Source organism: Aquarana catesbeiana, linkage group LG03, assembly GCF_042186555.1.
Source record: "Aquarana catesbeiana isolate 2022-GZ linkage group LG03, ASM4218655v1, whole genome shotgun sequence".
Classification (NCBI taxonomy): domain Eukaryota; kingdom Metazoa; phylum Chordata; class Amphibia; order Anura; family Ranidae; genus Aquarana; species Aquarana catesbeiana.
This window is the reverse complement of record NC_133326.1, coordinates 52,528,370-52,545,964: the sequence shown is the minus strand read 5'-3', so window position 1 is coordinate 52,545,964 and position 17,595 is coordinate 52,528,370. Positions and strand designations below refer to the sequence as shown.

At 44.1% G+C, this 17,595-nt stretch overlaps 1 protein-coding gene across 1 annotated transcript in view; it reads left to right on the top strand.

Moving 5' to 3' along the window:
* The window catches only part of LOC141131363 (peptidyl-prolyl cis-trans isomerase FKBP8-like), a 75,178-nt gene extending 71,791 nt beyond the window's left edge, over positions 1-3,387 (top strand). The window contains exon 8 of the mRNA XM_073618527.1: positions 761-3,387. Within this exon, the coding sequence (XP_073474628.1) occupies positions 761-847 (87 nt within the window). The 3' untranslated portion in view covers positions 848-3,387. The remainder of the gene's footprint in view (positions 1-760) is intronic.
* The last annotated feature ends 14,208 nt before the right edge of the window (positions 3,388-17,595 follow it).

Below are 17,595 nucleotides of genomic sequence, written 5' to 3'. Positions count from 1 at the left end.
GTGATTAGTCACAGCATAAGCCAATCAGTCGTTGCCGACCAATGGATGACCGCTGGCACCTGCTGATCGTCGTGGAGGGACACAGGATGGAGCTCTGCATATGTAAACAATGCAGAGCTCTGTCAGCAGAAATGTGGAGGGTATAAATCCAGCACATTCCTTAGTAAAAAACACCACAATGTGTACACATTAACACTAGTTAGGCACACATTTAACCCTTTGATCGTCCTAGATTTTTTAACCCCTTGACCGTGCATATTTGAATCACTATATTAGTATTACTGGTCTCCACAAAGTGTCAGACTGTCTACCGCAATATCGCAGCCCCGCTATAAGTCACCGATCGCTGCCATTACTAGTATTAAAAAAAATTCCAGTATATATCCTATAGCTTGTAGACGCTATAACGTTTGGGCAAACCAATCAATATACGCTAATTGGGATTTTTTTTTAAACAAAAATATGTAGCATAATACATATTGACCTAAATTTATGTAGAAATTAGATTTTTTACATTTTTTATTGTTTTATAGCAGAAAGCACAAAATATATAAATATATTTTTATAGCGTAAAAAATAAAAACCACAGAGGTAATCAAATACCACCAAAAAAAAAAAATAATTTCAGTTAAAGTAACGTAGTGCCATATAGCAAAAAATGGCCTGATCACGAAAGGGGGGAAATCTTCAGAGGGCAAGTGGTTATTACTTGATTAGCAACTAATAAAGTGTATGATTTCTAAATTTCTTGTTCCTCCAGGTAACCTACAAGAGGCTACTAATAGGTGCCGTGGCTGCAGCTTTGCTAAGTTTGCTGGCAATGTTCATAATAAAACTTGACAGATGAATATCAACACTCTTGGACATTATTTACACCTGTATTCCTAACATTATATGCACCTTCAGATAAATATGGCATGGAGTCATATCTGGAATATACAGAGTGAGATTTCTTGAGTAGAGGACATCTACTGCAAATAAGAAAGCTTATCTGAAGGATTCTGCCTATCAGCTTAAAAAGTATGATGTGATGTACAGTGTATAAGCAAGCCTCGCAATAGATAATATATTCTATTTATTCAAAGAAAATGTGTGTTTTATATGGAATGTGACATTTATTCGGTCAGTACAGCAGTATTTTTCATTCTGGCCCAGCCACTGTTAGTTTGCACTGGGTGGCTTCAGCCGGAGTCCACAGACTCTTGGCATCTGCAGAACGCTTTTTTTTTAAATACTTTTTTATTGGATGCTAACAAATAAAACACAAAAGAAGAACAGTAGGGGATTATAAAAGACATCCACGTCAAGCAAACAATATTGGTAACACAATACAGAGCAAATAAAGTGGCTTTACAAAGGAAAGTTAGATAATAATAATAATAATAATAATAATAATAATAATAATAATGAAAAGATTATACACTGTCAACTAGAAAGAGCCATAAATGTTTTATCATCGTAGACTGTTGAATGCTGAATGTTGGCCAATGCTGAATGTTCAAAGTTACAGTGATGGTGAGATTCAGAATTTAATAACCACGCAAAGAAACTGCACAGGATTTCAGAGAGCACAAGGAAGATCAATGCAATTTCTGGACTTGATTATTAAATTGGTACAGTAAAGAACAAAAAAGAAATGATGCTAGAAGAGGAAAAAAACCTTCACATGACCAGTAATGCAACAGTCACCTTTGGACCAGCACAGCAGCTACTAATTATCTTCCATCTTATATCTTATCATCTGGATTCACTATTAAAATGAATATAGGTTAACATTGTTATTTGAAAAGACATAATTATAATTTGGTCTCTAAATGTTGTTTTCTATTTTATACCAAGAAGAAGACCACTAAGCTGGACCCTCTCGGTGATGACAGTGATGAAAGTGATGACACAGTGATGACAAAATGTACTTTTGTAAGGTTTTGCTAAGTTACGTCTATTCCAGAAGCAAAAAAACAATCCAACTGGCAGAAGGTTAAAGTGACCCTGTTTCTGTGTTCTTCGGAGTAAACTAAAGCCACCCTGTAAAAAGAAGCAGATTTATACTTACCTTTCTGGAAGCCTGCATCTTTATACTTTCCTGTGTTGTGGATGTCTGACTACTGCAGATATCTGTCACTTCTTGGTGTGTCAAATACATGCTTCCCTGTTATATTCGTACAAGTTCAGTTTAAACATGGATGCCTTCACTTTTTTTTTTAACAAATACATAAAAAGTAAATGGCTAAAGCCTCGTACACACGATCGGACTTCCATCTGACTTTTACGTGGATTTTTGTCCAAAGGGGCGTTGGCCGTGAACTTGTTCTGCATACATACGGCAGAACTTTTTCAGCCAACATTCCCCAAATCACATGTTTTTTCAGCTCTTTACCGCCACCTTTTGGGCAACTTCTGCTATTGTTGTCTGATCTTTAGCATTGGTTCTGAGCATGCATGTTTGTACTTTGGATCCTGATCCTGTGTATGGGCCTTCAGTCAGTTTCACCTAAGATGTAGTTGAGATTTTGGCTATAGGTATCCATGCTTAAATTTCTCTATAACTCAAAATATATTTTCAATCTCACTTGCTGAGCTGTTGTATGCACTAATTGTATTTAAGGCTGAATGCTATCTAAACATTTTTTTGGATAGACTGGCTTTAGAACTCCATAAAACTTTTTTAGCTGTTTGGGTCCCCATTGGGGAGGGTTTCTTTAACTGTTTATTCATGGCCACCTTGATCCTCCTCCCTTATTCCTCTTCCCACAATCTAAAACTAGAAAAAACGTTTTGTCTGGAGTTACATTTTAAAGTGACCCTATCACCTCTTATTCAATGTGAAGCTTAAAGAGGAACTTCATCACTTCTTTACATTGTTTTCTACCCTCTTACCTTGTCTGCTAGGTTGTCCTCAATAACATACTCAAACACCTAGATAATCTAGCATTTCTCTGGTGCAATCCACTGCTCCATCGCCCCAAGCTGGGTCCCGTGCTGCCATATTCACTTCTTGCATCATCTGGGGGCTGGTTGTCTTTTCCTGGTTCTTGTAGCTGAAGCACCGCAGAGCATATGCAGGGTGGTGGGGATTGCCTAAGGCATATGCACTGTGACAGAGATTGCCCCAGGAGATTGCATCCCAAAAGGCTTCGGGGGGGGGGCATTCCTTTTACCTAGATGTGAAAACCAGAAGTGTAGGACTGGGTTCCACAAAAAAGGTATGTGAAAAGAACAAATAAAAGTTTAAATAGCTAATACTGTAACAGGGAAGAGGAGTGGAGAAGGAAAATGTTGTAAAGTAATTGAAGAGGGTGAAGATCCACTTTAACATAAATGTACACACATAGCTGTAACTGACACTTTCTTTATTTTGTCATTTCCTTTTTGTGTTGTCCTGCAAACTGTACCAATACAATAAATGCAGTGCTGGCAGGCTTTACAGATTATGTAAGGCTTCCCCCACCACTGCCGGGATCATAGGTGACGTCAGGGCTGGGGTGAGCAAGCAACATTATCAGGCTAGCACAGAGAGCCTTTGACACTCCCGGAAGTGTCCAGACATGATTAACCACTTACCGACCAGCCGCCACAGTTTTACTGTGGCAGAATGGCACGGCTGGGTGAAACAACATTACCTTAAGTCGCTTCACCTTTTGGCCACTAGGGACGCACGCGCCCACAGCATGTGCCCAGAGCCGATGCGAGTGCCCGGCTCGTGACAGAGCGAGAACTGGGATCTGTGTGTGTAAACACACAGACCCCGGTTCTTTCAGGGGAGTAGAGACAGATCGTGTGTTCATACTAAGTATGAACACCGATCTCTCTCTCCTCCTAGACAGTCCCATCCCCCCTACAGTTAGAACACACCTAGGGAACACAGTTAACCCCTTGATCGCTCCCTAGTGTCAACCCCTTCCCTGCCAGTGACATTTATACAGTAATCAGTGCATTTTTATAGCACTGATCGCTGTATAATTGTCAATGGTCCCGAAAATGTGTCAAAAGTGTCCAATTTGTCCGCCGCAATTTCGCAATCCCGATTAAAAAAAGCAGATCGCCGCCATTACTAGTAAAAATTAAAAAAATAATAAAAATGCCATAAATATATCCCCTATTTTGCAGACACTATAACTTTTGCACAAACCAATCAATATACGCTTATTGTGATTTTTTTTTACCAAAAATATGTAGAAGAATATATATCGGCCTAAACTGAGGAACAAAATTAGTTTTTTTGATAAAATAAATGTGGGATATTTATTACAGCAAAAAGTTAACGATATTGTGTTTTTTTCAAAATTGTCGTTCTTCTTTTGTTTATAGCGCAAAAAATAAAAACCGCAGAGACGATCAAACACCACCAAAAGAAAGCTCTATTTGTGGGAAAAATGGACATCAATTTTGTTTTGTACAACATCGCACGACTGCGCAATTGTCAGTTAAAGCAACGCAGTGTCGTATCACAAAAAATGGCCTGGTCATTGAGCAGCCAAATCTTCCAGGGCTGAAGTGCTTAAAAGTAGCAGCACTGTTTGATGTACAACAAAAAAAAGGAAATTACAAAATAATTGGTTACTTTTATGTGAACACATGTAAATGCTGCATTAAGCCTTATGTGTATGGGATGGTGATACGGTCACTTTTAAGCTAGCCATACATGGTTAGAACTTCTTTCTAATGTTTGAAATTCAAATCGAAATTCAGAAAAAATTTTCGTCTCTTGCCATCAATGAGTTAACTTTAGTTCAAAAGCCCTTAAAATTGCATCCAGACCTGATTTTTTAATGGAATCCCAAATGTATTCAAGTGGAATTCCAGTTAAATTCTATGTCTAAACCTACTCCCACCCCAATTTTAAGATTTTTCTAAAACCCTGTGAAAGAAAATATGTCTATACTTACCTGTTGTCACGTCTACCCCAACGCAGGTGGTCAGACACTATAGCTGGCTACTGTGTTCTTTTCCTATAGCTCCAATAGCAGCCCCCTTTCCCATAAGGCAAGCAGGCCTACCGGTACTCAGGTTGCCCCCAGGACTTATACACAATGCCTGGCCACCATGCCAGGGCAGATGGGAACTGAGCAAAGCAAATAGATACTTGCGGTTAGCAGACAGATAGTGTGGTTCTATAACAGTCTAGGTAAAAGGCAGGCTGAGTTCAAGGAATATTCCAAAATCCGGTCCAAAGTCATACACAGGGAAATCCAATTTAGCAAAGCAGGGCAGACAGACAGGGAGCTTGATCAGGAACAACACACGTATCACTTTGTATCACAAGCATCCAAATGAGGGTTTAGGTGGCTTATAACAGGCTTGGTTTCCACCCAGAGACTGATCACATTAATCAGCCTGCAGATGGACAGAAAGACAGACCAGGAGAGTGCCATAGCCAATACCCCGGATGCTGAAATGAGGAACAGGAGCGCTAAATGCTCCTGACACCTATTCTGAACCTGCATCATTCCGGTCACAGGATCGCATCCCAGTGCCGGTTTCATTGTGGAGGAGAGGCAGCGACAATGGCTGCAGAGCCTGGGTGATAACATAACCCATAGGCTTACAATGGGGCATCTGTTGTTGAACTTCATAATAGGTAAATATAGACATCTTTTCTTTCACAGGATAGTTAGAATAGGCTTGCAACAGGGGTAGGAGTAGGTTTAGAATTTGACTGGATTTACGTTTTAAACAGGTCTCATTATAATATTTATACTATTTCCTGAATAAAAACCACATTCACTGTTAGAATTTCATTTGTTTGAAAAAAAATGTAAAAAGAGAAGAAGAGAAGGAAGCGCCTCCTAAGTGCAGTAATAAAATAACATTTAATAAGTCACAGTTAAAAACACTCACAAGATGTGTGAAGGGAAAAGCTCATCATAATAAAAGAGAGAGGGGGGGGAGAAGGCACTGCCACTGACTCGCCGATGTGCTTGTGTCAACCGCAGATGGAAGGGAGAATACAAGGATGCTGTGTAGACATACAGAATTCCTTGGGGCCAGCTTGGAATGCACACATGGATGCAAGGCTACGTGCTCTGAGCTTACTGCTCCTTTGAGAGGCCTCTCGAAGGAGCAGTAAGCTTTGAGCGCGTAGCCTTGCTTTGACACTGGTCCTTCCCCGACTGTGATGTCACATCCGCCCACGTGTGTGTTCCAAGCTGGCCTCAGGGACTTCTCTCTCTTGTTCTCTTTTCTGCATACAGAGTTGGCTTACTCTAGGATGGCTGCTGCAAGTTCACTTTAGGAACATATGGATATTTATGGACTTTTTATGGACTAATACACACTATATTGTCAAAAGTATAGGGATGCCTGCCTTTACACGCACATGAACTTTAAAGGCATACCAGTCTTAGTCCAAAGGGTTCAATATTGAGTTGGCCCACCCTTTGTAGCTATAACAGCTTCAACTCTTCTGGGAAGGCTGTCCACAAGGTTTAGGAGTGTGTCTATAGGAATGTTTGACCATTCTTCCAGAAACACATTAGTGAGGTCAGGCACTGATGTGGATGAGAAGGCCTGGCTCGCAGTCTCTGCTCGAATTCATCCCAAAGTTGTTCTATCGGGTTGAGGTCAGGACTCTGTGCAGGCCAGTCAAGTTCCCCCAAACTTGCTCATCCATGTCTTTATGGACCTTGCTTTTTGCACTGTGCAGTCATGTTGGAACAGGAAAGGGGCCATCCCCAAGCTGTTCCCACAAAGTTGGGTACATGAAATTGTCCAAAATGTCTTAGTATGCTGGCGCCTTAAGAGTTACCTTCACTGGAAGCCCAAGCCCAACACCTGATAAACAACCCCACACCATAATCCCCCCTCCACCAAATGATTTGGATCAGTGCACACAGTAAGGTCCATAAAGACATGGATGAGCAAGTTTGAGGTGGAGGAACTTGACTGGCCTACACAGAGTCCTGACCTCAACCCAATAGAACACCTTTGGGATGAATTAGAGTGGAAACTGTGAGCCAGGTCTTCTCGTCCACCATCAGTGCCTGACCTCACAAATGCGCTTCTGGAAGAATGGTCAAACATTCCCATAGACACACTCCTAAACCTTGTGGACAGCCTTCCCAGAAGAGTTGAGGCTGTTATAGCTGCAAAGGGTGGGCCAACTCAATATTAAACCCTAAAGACCAAGACTGGGATGCCATTAAAAATCATCTGCGTTTAAAGGCTGGCGTCCTAATACTTTTGATAATATAGTGTATATTGCCCATATTTATACTATAGGAGCGGGCACTTTTGTGCGCTAATAATATTGTTTTCTTTTACAAGAAAACTTTTTATGGTATTGTCTCATCACTACTTTCGAAGATGAACATCGATTTAACCCACTAACCATTAGAAAATAAAATAAACATTTTTTTAAATGGAATAATATCAGTGTATATCCAGCTTAAGTCTATCTATGCCAACATACACCATCAGGTGGAATGTGATTTTTGTATTTTGGTCCAGCAGACAGAGAATCATCCATCTAGAAGATGTACAAAAGGATCTGGAGAAAAGGATGTCTTTTTTGCTTCAGTATAATAACCTGTTTAAAGGCAAAATATTATCAGCAGTCTTCAATGCCTTGTATTAACTGTTGTACATCTAATTCATTCTGGTAGCTGAGCTGTGCTGTGATATGGATATAAAAATCTGGAAACATTGTAAATAAGTATTATCATTTACTATGCATTTCCAGAATGAACGTGTTTACGTATCCTGGAACGGTAACATTAGAAATCAGTGGTGTACCCGGCTAGCGTCTGAACTGTCATAGGTTAAGGGTGTTATATATTGTTTGCACTTTTGTGTTAGATCATATATACTTGTTATTGTTATACACAAAGCAATATATTTTTACTGTGCATAATTTTATTATGAATAGGGACAAAACTAATAAATAGCACACTGTAGTGTTTATGACAAAAATAATTTAAGATATTAGTTTACATTAACCAGTCCTTTAATAGGAACATTCCACCATTGGAACATTGGAGGGCGACTACCTCTTTCAGGTTTAGGCAGCGGGTGACGTGCCGCTTACGCCTCCTGGGACACGTGACACACATATCCCACCAGGCAGCAAGACCACAACAGGTCATTCTCGCCTAGGCAAGAATGGAGGACGGTGGGTGGGCTGGAATGTGAATCATAAAAAAGTATGCAAACAAAGAAAATGTATGGGGAGGTGGGGGGTTGAGAAGAGGAAAATTTATTTCTGAGGGTGACAATCCTTTTTTGCAGTCCAACTGCAGTCAAAACCTTCTGTTTAATCTCCTTATGACTGCCCAGCACATATGTGCTTTTGCAAAAACGTGGATTTTAACACCAACATGCCACACATGTGTGCCACTTAACAGTCGTTGTTTATGTGCTGAGAGCATGCTCACTGAGCGCTCTCAGCACAAAGACCAAGCTGTTGGTCCGGGCTACAGATCTGTGACAGTGGTCATGTGATCGCCTATCCTTCCTGCCCCCAGGGCATTCCAAATTGTTTAAATGGACGCCAGGGGGGGCAGGAAGGGGTAAGTGTTGTACAAAAAAAACACAAAGGGCATCATCTACAGTCAGTAGGATGTGTCCCTAGTGCTGATGCCTCCTCCATTAGGTGAAATCCTCCTCCATCTATACTCACCACACCACCACCGCTGTAATTTTCTGGCGTGGAGAGGGTTAGTAGAAGCCTTACTACAATTATGAATGGAGCGATCTTTGAATGGAAGATAGGGGATAATTAACCACTTCAGCCCCGGAAGAATTTACCCCCTTCCTGATCAGAAGCACTTTTTGCGATTCGGCGCTGCTTCGCTTTAACTGACAATTCCGTGGTCCTGCAACGTTGCACCCAAACAAAATTGATGTCCTTTTTTTCCCACAAATGGAGCTTTCTGTTGGTGGTTTTTTGATCACCTCTGCGGGTTTTATTTTTTGCGCTATAAACAAAAAAAGAGTGTCAATTTTGAAAAAAAAAGCAATATTTTTTACTTTTTGCTATAATAAATATCCCCCAAAAAATTTATAAAAAAACTAATTTCTTTCTCAGTTTAGGCCGATATGTATTCTTCTACATATTTTTGGTAAAAAAAATCACAATAAGCGTATATTAATTGGTTTGCACAAAAGTTATAGCGTCTACAAAATAGGGGATAGATTTATGGTATTTTCTTATTATTTTTTTTTTTATTAGTAATGGCGGCGATCTGCGATTCTTATCTTGACTGCGACATTATGGCGGACACATCGGACACTTTTTACACTATTTTGGGACCATTGTCATTTATACAGCGATCAGTACTATAAAAATGCATTGATTACTGTATAAATGACAGTGGCAGGGAAGGGGTTAAACTCTAGGGGGCGGTCAAGGGGTTAAGTGTTCCGTAGGGAGTGATTCTAACTGTGGGAGGGATGGGCTACCTAGGACAGAGATCACTGCTCCCGATGACAGGGAGCAGTAGATCTCTGTCATGTCACTAGACAGAACGGGGAAATGTTTACATAGGCATCTCCCCGTTCTGCCGCTCCGTGACACGATCGCGGGACACCGGCGGACATCGAGTCCATGGGTCCCGCGGGCGAGGTCACGGAGCACGCAGCGGCCGCGCGCCCACAATGCCGCTTCTTAAAGGGGACGTATTTGCGCAGCCGTGCCATTGTGCCAACGTTTATCATTGTGCACTGGTCGGCAAGCGGTTAAAAGGTCCTCCCCCTCCATTAATATATCACTTTCCATTCCTGTAGTATGGCTTCTATGAATGGAGGAGCTGGGCGGAAAGGGAGGGCATAGCTGATGAGAGCCTGTGACAGCCCCTTAGTTCTATTACCTTCCAGTGTGGTGGGGCTGGGGGAGCATGGACAGAGGAACATTTCACCTAATATAGGGTATGTGCATATGGGCAGAGCAACCGTTAAGTAGACCTGTTGCTTTGTTCTGCATTGCCTAAGCAAAGGAGCAAAAAAAAAAAAAAGTATTACCATGAAAAAAACACAAGCTAAGGCTAGCATTGTACAGCAAGCACCATTAGCTGCTACATCATAACTTTATTACGACAGCTTGCACCTTAAAGTGCACCACACCCAAGAAAACGCAAACTTACAACTATAAAGTGAATAAGTATACCCTTAATTCCTTTCCACACCTATTGCCAGGTCTGAGTATTGTCAGTATTGTGTGTGGTTGGGGTGGCAGTCAGTGAGCTTTGAGATTAAAGGCACAATGCCACACTTTATGGTTCCTGCTATGCCATGCTAGAGTTAAGCTGGCCGTACACAGCTCAAATTTTGTAAAATTTCGGAGAGTCATCTGAATTCCAACCACCCAGATCAACAAACTTTAAATGAGAAAATGAAGGAGCTGAGTGGAAAAAAAAGTCGGCCAAACAGTGACTGCATCCAATCGGCTGCAGTTACCGTTCAGGTATTCTGACAGCCGCAGGTGCCAATTGTCAGAATACAATAGGCGGCAGTGGAAGATTCATCCATCCATGGATTTCTCTTGTTCGGCTCGCTGGGCTAAATAAGAGACAAATTTATATGTATGGCCAGCTTTAGTATATACTATGCTAGGACAGTACACATGTACTTTAAAGCAGATCTTATATCCTTTGTACATACTGTGATATATTTTGTTTTATGCTGTGCAGCATTTAAACTGAACAATTGCATATGAAAATAAAAGCAAACTTTCTCAATACTTTCTCTGTATTATTTTCAATGAACTTTACATGCAAGCATTGCTATTAACACAACCGCAAAGTTATTTTCTTAGAATGAGATCTGTGTGTTGCCAGTGCCACTCATTCACTTTAATACAACCTTTCTCCACCTGGGTTCCATCCATGGAGGGCTAGGGTTCTTCCTGAGGCTGCTAGGGCAGAGTACAATAGTGAAATGACCTCCTGTCTACACTGACTGCCAGTATAAGGAGGACATTTTCCACTGACTCCCATTGTGATTTCTACACTGCTGCGCGACCCCTAATCCATGCGCCCGGCCCCTGATTTACATGCAGGGTGCCGGACACTTGGATTTCACTTGGATTAAAGCTGGAGGCTCTAATGGCCTTCTAAAAAGGGTGGGCTCGGGGCACAGAGCACTGCGCCCTGAGCCCGCCCAGTTGTGTGACAATAGAAAATTAATATTCGCTATTGTCATCCTGACTGTCCTCCCGGCCAATCAGGAAGCAGGTCCTGAGATCCGATTGGCCAGGGAGTCCTAGGTTCGCCGCCTTCCCGTTCGTCTCCCGCATAGGGGGGAGGGTGTTGTGGGTTTGCCCCCCCCCCCCCCCAAAAAAATATTGAGCACCAGCCACCACTGAATCTAAGAGTAAATTTTCCACTGACTACCAATGTAAGGGGTCATTTCTACCCAGACTACCAATACAAGGAGGACATTTTGCACTAACTGCCAATGTAAAGTGTCACCTCTTTTACATATCACCAATATATGGGAGGAATTGCCCACTAACTACCAATATAATAGGTTACTTCTACACAGATTACCAATACGGGGAGGGGGGGGGGGGGTTACACTGACTACCAGTGTAAAGGGTAATTTCTACATAGACCACCAATAAAAAAGGAGGATGTTTTCCACTGACTACCAATGTAAGGGGTCACTTCTATATAGACTACCAATACAAGGGGGGAGAATGTTGTACATACTAACAATGTAAGGGGTATTTCTATAAAAAAAAAACAGTACAAGTAGGAGGTTCCTATAAATATCTCATAGTTTGTAGACGTTATAACGCTTGCGCAAACCAATCAATATATATTTTTTTTTAACCAAAAATATGTAGCAAAATACATATTGGCCTAAATTTATGAAGAAATATGTTTTTTTTTTTAGTTTTTTTTATTGGATATGTTTTATAGTAGAAAGTAAAAAATATTGTTTTTTTTTTCAAAATCATCGGTCTTTTTTTGTTTATATCGCAAAAAATAAAAAAAACACAGAGGTAAAAAAATATCACCAAAAGAAAGCTCTATTTGTGGAGAAAAAAAAGGACATCAATTTTGTTTGGGTACAGCGAAAAATGTCAGTTGCCATATTGCAAAAAATGGCCTGGTCAGGAAGGTGGGGGGTAAACTTTCCGGAGGTGAAGAAGTTAAAATATATGTTATGGTGCATAGGCAGCCCATTCAAAACAAATGGGGTACTTTACCACAATGCATATTAATGCACAAATTATCACCTGTTAACATGCCCGTGGTAATGCCATGTTCAGCACTATTTAAATGGGCCCTTACTGCTACAATTCCCACAGCACTATGGGTTAGCTAAAGAGACAGCATAGCAGAATCCTCCTGCCTAGAGGTTGGATTTGTTGAATAAAGCCGAGTTCCACCCATTTAAAAGTAAGCAGCTACAAAAAGTGTCGCTGCTGACTTTTAATAATCAGATGCTTACCTGTCCTACGGTCCAATGATGCGGGCGAATGAAGCCCCGCTCCTCTCCCCCACCTCTCTGCAGTGCCATTGTAACTGTGGGTGCCCAGCTGTGGCTTCACAGCTGGGCACACCCTGCGCTGCACGCTGTGAATGGCCGGGCAATCTTCTGGGACCTGTGACGTGACCCAGAAGATTGCAGGGAGGGAGAGGTGAACTTCCTTCCAGCGCCGTGGAGCCCCGGGAGGAAATGAGAGCTGGGTGCCTCTAAAAAGAGGATATCTCCCCCCCCCCCCCAAAAAAAATGACATGCCAAAAGTGGCATGTCAGGGGGTCACCTTCCCTTAAAGCGGAAGTTCCATTCATCGGTGGAACACTGCTTTAAAGCTCAGATTGAGATGCCATCCATTGACTTTCAGGAAAGCTGAAAATACAAAAAAGCAGACTAGAGCTCCATCTTGTGGTTACATAGATGACTACATGATATACAAATGAAATACAGCTACTGTATTGCATATTTACCAGTCAAAAAATACTTTCCCAGTTCTATTAACATAATACAGAAAGCATGTCTGAAATAAAAACAAATGTGAACAAAGTTTGCATTTCTTCTGTGGCTAATCAGACTCCTTGATTAGCTGTCTTAGAAAATACTAAAAATCTACATACAGGGTGCTGGACCATGGATTCCAATGGGGGGGGGGGGGGGGGTTAAGCATGTGATTAGAGCCTGAGGCTCTAATAGGCTTCAAAAAAGGGTGTGCTTGGGGCGCAGAGCACTGCACTCCGTGCCCACCCAGTTGTATGAGACTAGCGAATAAATATTCGCTATTCTCACACTAATCCACCTTCTGGCCAATCAGGAAGCGGGTCTTGAGACTCGTCACCCGATTTGCTGAAAGGAGAGGTGGTCCTATTGGATGCCTAGCGCCTAGGAGGAGGAGAGAGGAGATGCACGGCGGAAGCTGCTGTGCTGGAGGAGAGGACACAGGAGCCGCTGACTGCAACCCGCTTCCCACCGCCCGCCACCCGCCATCTAGATGGGGTAAGTGCCAAGAGAGCTGGTGGGGGGGGGGTAATAGTGCCGCTGGCCGTCTGGGGGTGTGTGGTTGTTTTCCGTCCCCCCCCCCCCAAAAAAAAAACACCAGCCGCCACTGGTCTACATCTCCATTACTGTTCTTGTTTTCTTCTCTCTGGTTTATACAGACCGTCTCTTGTAGCTTACAGTTCTGTGAGAGGGAAAGAGAATGGACTGTGCATGTGTGGGTAGGGAACGGAGCCAAGTGGCCTGCCATTAGCTGGAAATGAGGAAAGGACACTCATATGAGCATCTGAAAAAGTGAGCATTTATTTACGTGAGCATTTAACCTCTTGCCAACCATGTAACACATACAGTATGTGCAGCAGTATTGAGGGTGGGCCCAAACAGTGCCACACCACACATATGTGTCTATGGCGGCTAACGTTTCCGTGCTGTGTGTCACAGACAGCTCCTGGTCTCTAGTTGTGATCGGGAACTGGCAGGGAGGACTACCCATTATGTGACAGCCAATCACACTGGTTATGTAAGTAGGAAGCCTGTATGACTTAAGACCCAGTTAAAGGACCCCAGTTAGTGGAGGGGGGTTCATGTCAAAGCTGAACTTTACCTTTTTTTTATTACTTTTTTTATTTTTTCTTCCTAAATTCATGTCTGTGCATGTGTGACATTTCACAAACTGCCTCCTGGGTGTTATATAATATATATTTATTATATATATATTTATACATTGTACATGGAGGAAGACATATTTTGTTATGAGGAGTAGTAAAATACTGCATGATGGCCACTAGATAGAACTGAGAAGTATAGGAAATACCTTGTTTTAACAAGAGATATAGGGGTGGATTTACTAAAACTGGAGTGCAAAATCTGGTGCAGCTGTGCAGGGCTGGACTGGGACAAAAATGTGGCCCTGGACTTCATCCAGACCGGCCCAGGGCACAACACATCAGGGTACAGTGCACATCAGGGCGCAACACACCAGGCCACATCAGGGTACAGAGCCCAGCACATCAGGGTACAGAGCTCAGCACATCAGCATACAGGGCACATCAGGGCACAACACATCAGGGTACAGTACATCAGGGTACAGAGCCCAGCACATCGGTGTACAGGGCACATCAGGGCACAACACATCAGGGTAGAGTGCACTACACATCAGGGTACAGGACATCAGGGTATAGCACATCAGGGTACAGGACATCAGGGCACAGGTCACAGTACATCAGGGCACAGCACATCAGGGTACAGGGCACAACACATCAGGGTACAGGGCACAACACATCAGGGGCACATCAGGGCACAGTACATCAGGGTACATCACATCAGGGTACAGGGCACAGCACATCACGGTATAGCACATCAGGACACAGCATATCAGGGTACAGGACATCAGGGCACACGACATTGAGGCACAGCACACTGGGGCACAGGACATCAGGGCACAGGACATCGGGGCACAGCACATTGGGGCACATCAGGGCATAGGCCATCGGGGCACAAGGCACATCAGGTCACGGGGCACATCAGGGCATAGTACATCGGGGCACAGCATATCAGGGCACGGAGCACATCAGGGCACATAGCACATCGGAGCACATCAGGGCACATGGCACATCAGGGCACATAGCACATCAGGGCATGGGGCACATCAGGCCACATGGCACCTCAGGGCACGGGGCACATCAGGCCACATGGCACAATAGGGCACGGGGCACATAGCACATCAGGGCATGGGGCACATCAGGGCTTGGGGCACATCAGGACACATTATGGCACATCAGGGCACATGATGGGGCCCATGGCACATCATGGGGCACACCAGGGCACATAGCACATCAGGGCAAGGGGCACATTCAGGGACATAGCACATCAGGGCATGGAGCACATCAGGCCACATGGTACATCAGGGCACCGGTCACATATTACATCAGGGCACATGGCACATCAGGACACGGGGCACATTATGGCACATGGCACATCAGGGCACATGATGTGGCACATGGCACATGATGGGGCACATTATGGGGCACATCGGGGCAAATCAGGGCACATAGCACATCAGGGCACAAGGCACATCAGGCCACATGGCACATTAGGGCATGGGGCACATAGCACATCAGGGCACGGGGCACATCAGGGCACGGGGCACATCAGGCCACATGGTACATCAGGGCACATGGCACATCAGGGCACGGGGCACGGGGCACATCAGGGCACATTATGGCACATGATGGGGCACATAGCACATCATGGCACGGGGCACATCAGGCCACATGGCACATCAGGGCACGGGGCACATCAGGGCACATGATGGGGCACATTATGGGGCACATCATCAGGGCACATCAGGGGGCACATCATCAGGGCACATTATGGGGCACATGGCACATTATGGGATCTTACTAGCCAGCATGCAGCGGCCCCTCCTCTCTTCTCATCTATCCCCATTGGCTTGTAAGATCATCTGGGATAGACGAGAAGAGAGCAGGGCCGCCTAGGAGCAGCGTGATGACATGAGAGAGAGAACTTACTAGTACAGATGCTTCCTGCGCTACTCTGCATGCTGGCTAAATCTCGATCTACCCGTCAGGCGCCAGCTGTTGGCGGTTGACGGGTAGATTGCCGCGCACTGCAGATGCAGCTGAAACCGGCCCACACTGAGCCATCGGCCCACCGGGAAACTCCCGGTAGTCCCATTGGCAGGGACGTTTTTAAGGCAGGGCAAAAGGGGCAGCTGTCCCTTGAGGTTTTAGTCCTGTGCTGTGTCCCAATATCTCAGTGTGAAGTGCTGCTACTAATGCTGCCCAGCTCTGCCCTTTTGTTGTGTACAGATGACTTACCTGCAGACCCTGTGTTTACATGTAAATTACCGGCATTCATATGTAAATAGTGGCAGCATTCATATGTAAATTGCGGTGGCCGGCGGCATTAATATGTATATCATGCCCCCCTAAGGTAATATTCACAGTAATCTCTAGCAGCAAACCAACAAGCAGAAATCATGTGCTGTAACCTCTAGCAACTAATCAGTGAGCCGTAATGTGTGCTGTAACCTCTAGCAACCAGTTAGTGAGCGGTAATGATACACTGTAACCTCTGGCAACCAATCACAACAGCTGCCTGATCTGATTCTGTAAACTGATTTTGAGTCCAGCTGCTATTTATTGTATGTCTCAGAGCAGGTGGAGAGCGAAACTGCATGGGGGGGGCCCAAGAAAAGTTTTGCCCAGGGTCCAATCAACATTAAAGACGGCCCTGCCCGATGGCCAGTCCATCCCTGGCCCTGCAGCTGTGCATGGTAGCCAATCAGCTTCTAACTTCAGCTTGTTCAATTATTAAAACAGGAAGCTGGGTTCTATGCAGAGCTGCACCAGATTTTGCACTCTCCAATTTTAGTAAATCAACCCCACAATCAGGGACGGCTCATCCATTAAGGGCATACGGGCGCCGCCCCCTATCCATGCGTCTGGCCCCTTTCAGGGTGCAGGATGCATGGATTCCAATGGGGGGGGGTGTTTTTTGAAGGACCTGATTAGAGCTTGAGGCTCTAATAGGCTTCAAAATAGGGTGGGCTTGGGGCGCAGAGAATGTGAACGGAGTGTCCACCCAGGTGTGTTACAACAGCGAGTGAATATTCACCCAGCCAATCAGGAATTTTCCGAATAACGAAAAATTTGTCTGGATATTAATTTGGAACTAAACGAACCGCATATGTCTACATATTATTACCTGGTGATCCTGTTCCCTGTCCTAGGGTGGCAACGCTTACTTTACTGTGAGTATACAGGAGCAGCGTTGTCACCCTAGGACAGGGAGGGAGTAAAGACTACAAAATCCCTCCCTCCTCCTTGGCATAGGTGTGGTGTTCTGGAGTTCACACAGCTAGGAACAATGTAACTGGTAAAGCTGTGTTCCACCCGCAAATTTTTTAAAGGTCAGCAGCTACAAACACTGTAGCTGCGGACTTTTAATAAGGACACTCACCTGTCCAGGAAGCCCGCGATGTCGGCCCCCCGAGGCCGATCCGTCCCTCGGATCAGGTGCAGGCGCCGCCATTCTAATTAAGGGAAACCGGCAGTGGAGCCTTGCGGCTTCACTGCCCGTTTCCTACTGCGCATGCGCCATCCGGTCCGTGAAGCAGGACGTCATATCCTCTTCTCCGGCGATCCCCCCCCCCCCACT